Raw genomic sequence first — 12,333 nt, forward strand, 5'->3', positions numbered from 1 at the left:
TGTAACATGCTCAATGATGCTCACTCAAATAGTGTTTTTACTCTTGAAAGTGTGTGTAGTGAAAGAGGAACTCTTGTGGTTTGGCACCCTATGGTGACCTTCAACTACCATCATTTTAACTGACTTGAGGGTGTTATATTATCCTAGCCTGGATATATGAGACGGTTCTGCATATGCCTGCTTCTCTTCTTTTTTGTAATCTTGCTGTCTTTCAGTGGGAGCTGTCATGGGGTAGAACAGTCTTGCCAAGAACAGAAGGTGTGGGATGTGCATTTGAAGGCGTGAGTGGGAGAGAGAGGTGTGGAATGTCGAAGTGCAGTGTTGTGAGCAGTGGTGCACACATGTGCTCGGTGTGGTACATCGAGAGATAAAGTATGTGATGCTATAGGACATTGAGAGATAAAGTATGTGATGCTATAGGCAGTTGTGCAGAAATGTGTATTGTGTTGTACATTGAGGAGTCCCTACTATTGGCTTTGACATGGCCTCATGTCATCTTGTTTTCGGACTTTGCCTTGCTTCAGCTTTTGTGCGTGCACAGCAGTGCTTGAAAGTTGTTTGGGTTATGAGAATTATGAGTTCTTACTATTGGCTTTGACATGGCCTCATGTCATCTTGTTTTCTGGCTTTGCCTTGCTGCTTACGCGTAGCTGCAAAGTGGGGAGGGCATGTTTCTACTCCTCACTTGTTTTTCCCACTCACGGACCAGAGTTAACTGGATATTATCTGCAGAATGTGCAACTCTGCTTCGAAGTAAAAATACGGGAGCTTGGCCAGCCTCCGTCTTGGCCTTGACGCAGACTGGTACAGCCAGCTCGGTTCTTTCTCATGAGATGGGGCAAGGTTTTCTAGAAGCTTTGCCTCACGGTGAGTAATGGTATTAAAGCTGGGAGCCTTCAGGGGCCAGGTGGAAGCTCGCCACAGAATAGATGTACTGCTGTGGAGGTGACGGAATTCGAGTCCCGATCAAACTCCTTCCTGGGCTGGTGAAGGGCTCTCCCAGCTTGAGTTGAGAAGGATGTTGCTTAATCGATCAGTGAGGTGTTCCTAACCATTTTATATATATTTTCTACTCTTTGCTACTTGTATAAACTACATTTTATTCTAATTATTAATTTGAGTCATTTGATACTTGGGAATCGGCATTTACTCATATATTTGGCCTACTATTCTGAACATTGCATTAATAATCGTGTGTGTGTTATTCTAAATGCACCTGAATTTGTTTTCTTGCCTTGCCTAAAAAGGAGTGCTGCTCAAAGTGTATTATTTGAAGATGCAGTGGTATATTTGCCTCCAAAGTGGGAGTGCAGGGTTCGGGTGTGTCCTTTTAGTGAAAAGCACATTCATTACAGTATGGTAGGCTGAACAGCTCGACTACATGGTCTTGAGGGCGTCAGACTGCACACCTGAGGATCGTCTGACTACATGAATTTCAAATTGCACTTTATTTCTGTGCTGCCCAATGTATTCTTCATGCCTGCCAAGAGTCATTCTCATAAACCCAGAGTTTGAAAACCTCACTGCTGAGGTAGGAGTGGAAAAAGGCGGTGCAGGATGTGTGAGGAGTCTTCAGATGCTGGATGGTGACCATCGACAACTGAAAGGAACAAGCATTTACAATGCAATGGTCTCGGCTTTGTTAAAGTTAGAGCTATTGGCATTGCAAATGGCATTTCTTTCATTGTTTGGTTTTTTAAAAACATAAATAAATGGTATTGTCATTTACAATGGCAATAGGTGAGCATTAGAGAGTATTAGAGGACACAGAGCCACACACACAGAGCCACACACACACACACAGAGCTACACACAGAGCCACACAGACAGAGCCACACAGACACACACACACAGACAGATCCACACACACACACTAACACACCGAGCCACACACACACACAGAGACAGAGCCACACACACAGATAGAGCCACACACACACACAGAGACAGAGCCACACACACACAGACAGAGCCACACACACACAGACAGAGCCACACACACACACACACACACACATAGCCACACACACAGAGCTACACACACACATACACAGCCACACACACACACACACACAGAGCCACACACACACAGAGCCACACACACACAGACAGAGCCACACACACACACACACAGAGCCACACACACACACAGAGCCACAGACACACAGAGCCACAGACACACAGACAGAGCCACACACACACACACACTCCAGACCGTAATACACTAGTCACATATGGTCCCCTGCGTTTGACACATGTAATGTACGTGCCACCTGCATCATCGTTTCAGCCTGTCGTAAGCACACGTCTCATGTTCCGATGGCTGCCCACCGAAGCCAATTGCGTCTGTCACATCTGAGGACGCCTGCCTGTGCCAATTACCTATCTGCCCGTTTGGCTCAACAATCCCCATATCATATCAAGACATATTTCCTGCACATGCTAACCACCATGCATCATGACCCCTGCACTATCCTATGTGCTGCGAGTAGCACTTCGCAAGCATCGCCCCCACTACCGTGGGTGCTGTGGTCCCTGTTCAAGCACAGCAAGACCCCCAGATGTTAAAGGGCCCAAGCATTCATCAATCTTCTCCAAATTCGGCGCCCCAATCAACCACACTGCATTCCATGATAATATAGCTGGCCTGCTTCTAAAATACAGAATTATCTACATCGTTTTGAGGGAGGGGGTGTAAATATTAATAGCCTTGCTATGTGCCATCTACCACCCGTTGGGATGTAAACATGCTATGTATACATAGGCATGGGTATCCGCACCCCCTAAATACTCCTTCTTGCTCAATGCATTGAGCATTTCACTCTCCGGCACATAACATCTTCCTCCTCTTCTCTCCGGCCCGCCCCCTTCTCCCCACCCCCTGGGATGTTCAACTCTCCTTCCTCCCCTGCAATTCCTTTCTTTCTCTGCCCGGGGAAGTGAAGCAATGCAGGAGGCCAGGCCGCTGCCTGGGTGCAGGGGGAGTTAGCCAGGGTGCAATGAAAACCCACCTTGCGTTTCCTGGTATCGGGGGAGCCGCTCCACACGAAGCACTGGTAGATGACTCGCAGGTTCTGCTTCCAGTTCTCCACCTTAAAGCTGTTCACATGGGAGCAGCCGGCCGGACTCGTGACAGAAGACACATGAATTCAAGGGGTTGGGGGGCCGCCGGGGGAGGGGAGCCTGGTAGAGAATCCCAACAACAGTCACGGATGGAGGGGCTGCACAGTAGCTACAGGGGAGGTCCTGTGCTTGGAATAGGAAGTGCAGTCCTGCAATTTGGGCTTTGGGGTCTGATGGGGAGGAGGCTTCAAGTGCAGGTATCTCTGAGAGGAATCAGTCTTGTATGTGGCGGTCTCGAAAGGGAAGGGATTTGAAATGGAACATACAAGAGGGTAGAAGCCGTGTTGGTTTCTTATGGAGGGGTTGGGATGAGAGCGTATGAGGCAATCTCTGGACTAAAAGCACTACTCCAATTGTGATGTTAATGTGCCTCTGGAGCAGGAAAATTGGGTGGGACAGGTACGTGAGAAGGGAGGGTAGAGGGAGGGAGAAGACGGGTAGGAGTGCCCGTGGTGAGAAAGTCTCTCTCAGTGGGAGAGCCAGCCTCTCTCGTATACCACCGCTTCTCTTTACCTCCTCGGCCCAGCCCCCCTCGCCAGCAGTGCCGTGCAGCTCATGGAGCGGTCGCTTCCTCCTCCTTTACAGACCAGAGGACACACAAAGCAGTGCCCGGAAGACCGGGGGCCGGCGCAGCTCGCAAGGACCCTCTAATTCATTGATGGGCAGAGGGAGGGGTCCAGGCTGCACACCCCCTCGCTGCCTCAGCCGCACTCTCCCCGGCCAAGCAGCACACCCTCCGCCTCTTCTCACTACCTCACAGATTCTTATTCATGCTCCTCCTCGACGAAATTCAACCTTGAGACACCAGGGGGCGGGGAAGTGAAATCCAGTCCCCTGTCTCCTACACTCATTGGGGCAGGCGTGGGAAAAGAAAAGCTACTGTCTGATAAGCTGGTTATGATGCCAATAAAAATGCGTGACGGATTGACGGACGGAACGGCGAGAATATGGGGGCCATCTTAGATTGGAGTAGTGGCAACAGGAAAAGACAAGCAACCAATAATTACTCTTAGAGCTGGCCGCTTGTGTAGCGTTGTTTCCGATCAAAGTAAGCAGTATCGACTTAAGGAACATCGGTTAGAAAAATGTTCTCTTTGAGAAGCAGTTTTGATCCTGATTTAATTACGAATATATACCATCCCAAGATGGCTGCCGTATAAAAGGTCTACCACCCAGTAGATGTTCGAACTATTCTAGATTTCACGTATGCGTACCGCTCGGACATTTTAGAACGTGGTAAGTTCAGTTAGTTACTGAAATATTACGGAAGCTAGCGGCAAAGATGAAAATAAAACACAGGTTTCCCCTCTGTACCTGGGTAGGGCTGCGCTCTCCCCGCTGCGCCATGGTCCCGAAGGCTTCCACGCCCCAGCCGCGGTCCTGTCACCCTAGCTTCGGTCCCGGGCACCCAGCGCTTCAAGGTCCGGCACAGTACTCAATGCAGTCACTAATGCAGCCGCCATAAAAAAAAGAGTCTGCTCACGCTGCCTGCATGCGCCAGTCGGCCATCTGATTGGTTAATAAGGAACACCAATGGTAGTGTATTTTGGTAGTTGTCAACCAATCAGAGATGCGTGCAGGCAGCGTGATGGGGGGGCGTGTTTTGTACCGACGACATCAGGGAGAGAAAGAACACAAAAAACACACCCCTCAATCCCAAAAAGACGGGGCTTAAACAGACAGACGCCCCTCTCCTCCAATGGCTGGCCTCCGTTTAGAAAGCCAGCCAATGGAGAAGAGGGGCGGGTTTAAGCCCCTACTCTAGAAAACATAAAATCTCGGCAGCGAGACTGCGCAAGCGCAGCCTACACAGGCCGAGACCTAAAAAGGACCTTAGAAGTGGCTCAACTGTCCCAGAGCTCGAGATAAATGCCCAAACTTGGCAGGAGTGAGATTCAATCTGAGGGACAGTCTTGTCCTGGTGAATCACGGGCTACAGACAGAAGTTACAAGATATGTCAAGACTTCGTCGCACAAAAACAACTTGCAAGAGTATGTGCCAATACTAGATGGAAGGAGTATGCAGAGAGTGTGATCTACAGCAGCGCATGCTACTACCTATGAGATACAGAAGAGTGGTTTGACTTTGGTTTGGGGTGGAGGGGGGCTGTTCAGGGAAAATAGATATCGCAAAGGCTTTCTTGTTTTTGCTGTCATGGGATAATTGTTTTTTGAAAGCTTTTCCCAGGCTGTTGCAGTATTCCCAAGCACCTGCCAACTCCTTCAATCGCTCGCTCCTTGAATTAGCATCAGTAAGAGCTTAAATATGATGCGGCTACAACTGAATTGCTAACTTGTCTATAAGAGTAGGTTTGCAGCTCAACGACTTTGTGGATTCACATGTCGTGTGTAAGGAAACACCTCTATTTGTATGGTCATCCCTAAGTTTATGGACTAATGGTGCTGGTTTTTCGACTCAGAGAGCACTGAAGCCTGATAACCAGATCTCTGTGCCAGTGCCCTGATCCTAAAACGTGTATGCTGAATTGGCTTATGCCCAATTGGCATACGCTAGCTTACCTGTAAGTCCTAGTATATAGTACCCAGGGTATGTAAGCTAGGTGGTACCACAGGGATTGCAGCGCTGATTTGCCAAACTCGGCATGACACAAGAAAAAAAAGCCTTTCAGTCTGACACTGCAGACTGGAAGAGCAGTTTTAAACTGCTAGCCATTTAAAGCAATGCAAAGACAAACCTCCCTCTGGTATATGCGTAAGTCACTCATAAGGCGGTCTCTCCATATTAACGTGGCTGGCTCCCAGGTCCAGCACGTTGGCAGCATTGAGAGGAACTGGCTCCTTCGTTGTGATGACAATAGAGTCTTGAGTAGGAAAGAAGACTCTCCTTGCTCTTCCTCAAGAGGGTGTCCAAGGTTAGTTTCACCACCACGTTCTGTATGGATATGTTGTCCTATGGGCAAGGGTATGTGTGCACACCTTCCTTCCGCAAATCGGAATTGACATCCTGATAGTTCTCCGAGGTGTCTGCCTCAAATATGCCACCCCATTAGAGGCTTTTGCCGAATTTCTCCTCAAATTCCAAGGTCTTTCTGTTTCTTTGCCGGCTCTGGGGTTGCCTGGACTTCTAGCTCTGGCTTTTCGGCTTCAGCCTCAATGTCAGCTGGTTTTACCTTCAGTGGTCGGAGTAGATCTTGTATTCCCTTAAGGAGTTGTCATACTCCACCTTGCTTTGGATTTAGGATTCCATTGCAGCCTCAAATAGCCTCTTTTTAATGTTGAGCATTTTGTTTCTGAGCGTCAACAGTCGATGTACTCTTTTTCTGCGCTGAAGTATCTCTTTCTAAAGACAACTTCTCCCTCCCATGCTCCATGCCCCCTTTTACAGCCGAGGCCGGTTTAGTGGGTTTGCCTCCCTATCCTTCTAGATTGGAAGGTCTTTTTGGGCCACCGTTCTAGTTCTGCCAACATCAAGCTGGATGTGGGCTCTCTAGTTTTGGAACTAGACCCCTTCAGTTCCATATCCGATGTTCCCTCTATCTTCAGTCTTTGGCAATGGGTATATTTCAACGATGCCTCTTTCCCTCTTGGCGGTGACTGTCTCCGCATTAGACTCTTGTTGCTGCACCATTTCTGTGTCATAGAGGCTGTATGTCTCCTCTACCTAGGTGACGCTGACCTCCGTTGTGAAGTCCTTGGACAGGTGCAAGTTGCACACTTGATGGCTGTCCTTTTGTGTAAACTGGTGGTGACAATTAGGGCAGAATATGAATTGAGTGTGTTCTATGCCCTACCCACATTCTTCAGCCACACTGTTGAGGTACCTCATGGTGTGATAGAGTTGAAAAAAGCCTAAGATCTTCGGGAGAAACCCTGTGATGTTCCACATCTTTAGTTCTTTGGTGTCCAACAGTTTTGTTTTTTTTGTTTCTTCAGTTCTTTCATTTTGCTAAAAAAAACTCCCAGAAAGATTCACACAGCAAAAGCTTGAGAAGACATAATGATTCAGTTTAGAGGGTTATATAGTTTCCTTTACCACACTTTTATAGTTGCCTTATTATTGGTCTAGATGAGATATTTCTGATGAAACATGAGAAGACAAAGATAAAAAAACTGTAACTATTAAAATCATGTAATACCATCTTTCCTGGATACACAGTTCATTGTTGATACGCTATCTCAAGAATGAGGAGTGCTACAAAATTACTGTCAACAGGTTCTAAAATGGCATTAGTATTTAACAGGGTAGTTATACAGGTAATCATACCTCTAGTCAAATAATAAACAAATTCTCCACTTCATAGCTTGAGTGTCCCTTGAAGGAAGGGCACTCAGAGACAGAGGAGGAAAAGCAAATAAACCTGCCTGTGAAACAGCTGAAGCTAGTCACATAAAAAACACACGTCCACCTGAACATACCTGTTCTTTAGTTTGTGCCTTCTGGACATAGTCCCGACCAACTTTAATGCGTGGAGTCAGAATTGCTCGGGTAAATTCCATGACGTTCATTCCCAGCAGATGACAAAGTTTCTGAGCAGCTAAGGAGGTTAACCAACAAAAGTTTTAGCACTTGAAATATTCACTAGAGTGATTCATTTAAAACACTACACAACTAATTGAGGGAAACTAAGCAAAAAGTATTGAACGGAATAGATCTAATTTTGTAATCTGTAGCACTTGTTTACATTTCAAAATTTACAGTACACCCAATCTGTTGATTTATGTCAAAGTGTTTTGCTGTACAAACAAGAAAAAGTGTTGTGTTATGGAGTGATTTGTTTTAAAGGAACAATGGTCCCCGACAAGGAAATATATGCAGAGATTTTTATATATAGAAATGCAAGGATGTCTATATTTGGCTGTGCAACTGGACATAATCATTTAATGCAAAGAGTAAAAGGAAACATACAAGTGGGAACAAATATAACATTAAAAAGGGAAGAGTTCAGGCTTTATAAGAGGAATGGCCAGAATAATTATATTAATTAGGCCAGAAAAAAATACATTAGAACATCCTAGCACATACTAATAAAAAATATAAGGTTATGTCAGAGTGCAAGACATGGACGACGTTTCGATCCTTTTAACACAATACTGGGATCATCTTCACGAGAAGACAAATAGTGCCTGAGACAATCGCCTGTCGGAAGAAGTTCAGGGGCCTGCAATCAACGAAAAGGCTGTCGCTCAAAAATATGTATAGAGATGGCGAAGGATTCTTAGATCCTGGTATTGCGGAACATATCAGTGGGAAATTTGCATAACTGAAAAGCCTAGTATCTACGAGATGATTAAGGATTGGAAGTCTGAAGCGCATTGAGTAAAAGACGGGGAGTATTCCATGATCCGATGTGTGAAAGCCAATAGCGATAATCAATAAGTTGGGGGTAAGTACGCGGGGTACGCAGGGTTGAAATCGCTGAGAGCTGCAGAGGCAGTTATCAGCGTGATAACGCTACAACTGCCTCCACTGCTCTCAGTGGTTTCAACCCTCTCGCAAGGCCGCTCAACCTTCTACGCTTTAACTTCATTGGCTGGAAGATTGCAACCCTCAATAGAACCGTGTACTTACCTCCTTGATTATCGCTATTGGCTTTCACACACCGGATCATGGAATACTCCCTGTCTCTTTTATTAGGTGTTTTGCAAAATGGGAGCAGTTGGGCAATTAACCAGACTTTACAGAGGAGATTATTAAATTATCTGCAGGCTATCACTGAGAAAGCCCCGACTCCAAAGGGCTTCATGTGAGATGTCAGGATATAGAAAGTCAATGGGCCATTACATCTTAAAGGTCTAGCTGGTACATATAAAGAAAATGTAGCCTTGAGATACTGCAATGTTATGCCATAGAGAATATGGTGTACTATTACTATGGCCATCAAAAAAACATCCATCTTTGTGGACAGACACTGCAGCTGCCTCAGGATAGGAGAGCTGTGTGAAAAACATGAACTGCCAGTTATCAAATGGAGGTCAGCATTCTGCACCACCTAGGGCTTCATGTGCTATATCCAGGCAACAAGCATTACCAAAGTCAAGATGTGACAGAACTAGTGCTGTAATCACTGGCACATGGTAGGTGTTATTGACAAAAGACATAATCTGTTTGACCAGTAGTAGCTTCCAGAAAAAAGTTCTGTCTACCTGCAACATGGGCCATCCAGGAACAGATCTGCATTGTGATGCACACTGTATTGCTTGGGTTGGACACAGGCCCATGATTGTCATTCAAGCAGAAGGATCAAGGTCAGAGGTTTAATTTATGGTGCTCGGCAGCACAGTTTTCACCGAGTTTACCTTGAAACATTACTGCCAAGCCCCTATAAGAGTACGCGCTAGTTTAGATTGCAAGGCTGAGGTGGTGGCGCTTTACAAAGGTTTAATTTAAATAGGTATGTGTCATCAGCATACATATAAAATTTCACAAGTTGATGTACCATTCACAGCAGTGCAGTATTTTTTTTTTTAAAAACAAGCTGTGACCCCTGTGGAATCCCGCAAGAATAAGATTTCAGCTGTGAATGGTGGCGTGAATGGTGGCACAAATGAGGCTTGTTGACGTGCTTAAAGGTTTGAACAGCTTTGGACTATCACTAGCTCTGAACCAAGTTTGTAAGGGATAGGTCAAGCTGTTGGTCTAAAAAAAAAAAAAAGTATACAGCTCTTTAAATAACAGTTTCTTGAACAATGAATACATGAAATTGGGGCACACTAGTATCTAAATAGGGGAAGAAGTTGTTGCCCTTACGGCCTTCCTCTCATCTGGCACCCTTCCCTTTCGTAAAATAAATTGAAGAGGGCAGTTATTTCCTTAGCCTTTAGCAAATCTACTGGCTTCATGAAGTATGAAGAACAGGGGTCAAAGGGAGACCCTTTATGTTTATCCTAGGAAATGGCACCTACCACTTCTCTTTCTTAGATAATTGCCTCTAACAGAAAACGCTAATGTTGCCTAATATTGTACATTTTTCCCTAGGGATGGCACGGTTAGTCTTGGGGACGATGGAAGAGACAGATTCAGGCTAGATGGTCTCTTATCTTTTGATTTATGACCAGATAAGTAAACCATTTAAAACAAGGAATCACAATTGGTCACTTGAGCAAAGACTACTTGTCAGGCAAACACAGAAACAGTGAAGTGAAGTGAAGTGAAGTGAGGGGGTTTTGTAGAGCGCGGCTGTTGCCCGAAGGCGTCCAAGCGCTGGTAGTGGAAAAAAAACAGATTCTGAGGAAGGGAGGGAGCAGGGGGGGATTAGTTTCTGAATAGGAGTGTTTTAAGTTCTTTGCGGAAGTGCAGAGGGGTAGGAATGGCTCTAAGTGAGAAGGGGAGCGAGTTCCAGAGTTTGGCAGCGTTCAGAGAGAAGGACCTGCCTCCTGCTCTGGCTTTTTTGATTCTTGGGACTACGGCGAGAAGTGCATTCGTGGAGCGCAGGGTTTTTCCAGGGCAGTAGGGGGAGAGAAGTGAATGGTTGATTTCCGGGCTTGCTCTGTGAAATGCTTCATGTGATATGCAGAGCGCCTTGAATTTTATTCTCTCTCTGACTGGGAGCCAGTGAAGAGATCTGATCCCTGCCTTGACTGACTCTCTGCGAGGGATCTGTAGAAGAGTGCGGGCGGCACAGTTCTGTGTTCTTTGCAGTTTTTCCAACACATACTCTGGGGCTCCTAAGTACAGCTGGATGGTATTCCTTTACAATGCCCATAGCAGGAAGTTCACAGGCTTCGGGAGTACATCCAACAACTTAGCCTGTAAAAAGTTGATGTGCGCTGCCACTAACTTTGCCCAAAATACTGAATATACAGACTTAGTTGACAGGAGGTAAGCAGTCAAGATCACATCCACAACTTATGGCAGCAAATCAAACCCACTCAGCCAGATCCACTCAATCTGCACACATGCAGGCATAGATTGTAAAGGCTCAGGTACTGGACCCTGCTCTCCCGTTGGGTCCTCCAGAAGAGGAAGCCGAAGGGAAGGGCATATGTTCAGGTTGAGCATGACTGAAGAGCAGACCCCCTGGTCAAAAGTGGGCAAAAGAGGAAGGGTGTAGCCAACTTAAAGAATCCTATAGACCCATTATTTCTAAATAATGGAGTGCCAGGTGGACAAACAAAAATAAACACAACAGATCACAAAAGTCTGAACGAGTTTCTCACCACAACCTCTGCTACTGCCCCTGTCTTTGGAGCCGCAAAAGAGCTTGACAGGCTGCTTAACAACTCTCAGATAGCTCTGGAAGTTCCTGTGCTGGGGAAACCTGCAAGCGGCGAAAAGCAGTACCAGAGACCAAGCAATTGTAGTGTAGTCCTTGAATCGCTTTAATACAGAATCCCAAAAAAGGATGGCTCCATCAAAGGGCATGTACATAAGGGAGGCCTGGCCGTCATCAGAAAATCTGCTTGCTCACATTCAGGCATGCCGCTGGATAACAACGATAGTAACCATGGCATGCGCAGAACACACGTGCAGATACATAAGGCATCAATTTGCTTGCAGTTTCAGTCAGGGGTAGCAGAGGGGAAAAAAATTGGATTACTCAGGCTTAGGCTTTCCTGTTTTCAGTTTCTATTTTTGGTAAATTCTGGTGTTTTTTCCCAGTGGTTTCACCTTAAAAAAAACAATGGTTATCAGTGGTTACACATTTTTGCACCATTAATAACAACAGAAACAGTGTTTTTCCTATGTTTATGGAAATGTTTGCTTTTACTATTGCTTGCTTTCTGCACTGATATTGCATGGAATATAGACAGTGTATATGAGGTCCAGATACAGTTTTAAAAATCAAACTTATCGTAGTACACCATACAATACAATCAATCAATCAATCGAGCTTTATTTCGATATAAATATCATAATAATAATAATAATAATAATAATAATAATAATAATAATAATAATAATAATAATAATAATAATATAATAATAATAATAATAATAATAATAATAATAATAACAATTTCAATGCAAGGGAGAAATGCATAAATAGATAAAAAGCGTGCAGCACAGTTCTCTCTTGTTCGATAAAATGTGTAGTTCATTAAAACATAAATAATCGAATAGATAAAAAAACCTACAACAAAATTCTCACTAAATCAATAAAAGATAAAGCTTGTGACAAATGTTATGATTAATCAGCATGATTAAAATAAACAATTTAAAACAGAAAAGGAATTTAAGATATAAAAATTCTTTGTCTAAATCGTGGAGCAGCATAGAAAACTTCAATCTCAAAGTTATGACTAATAATG

General features: G+C 44.8%; 1 protein-coding gene across 6 annotated transcripts in view; it reads right to left on the reverse strand.

Moving 5' to 3' along the window:
- MYH10 (myosin heavy chain 10) overlaps nucleotides 1–12,333 on the reverse strand; it is a 1,407,286-nt gene that overhangs the window by 979,760 nt on the left and 415,193 nt on the right. For all 6 annotated transcript variants that reach the window (XM_078654665.1, XM_078654664.1, XM_078654663.1 and 3 more), the window contains one exon: nucleotides 7,501–7,619. In XM_078654665.1, the coding sequence (XP_078510791.1) occupies nucleotides 7,501–7,619 (119 nt within the window). The remainder of the gene's footprint in view (nucleotides 1–7,500; nucleotides 7,620–12,333) is intronic.

The sequence above is a fragment of the Lissotriton helveticus genome, chromosome 7 (assembly GCF_964261635.1).
Source record: "Lissotriton helveticus chromosome 7, aLisHel1.1, whole genome shotgun sequence".
Taxonomy (NCBI): Eukaryota; Metazoa; Chordata; class Amphibia; order Caudata; family Salamandridae; genus Lissotriton; species Lissotriton helveticus.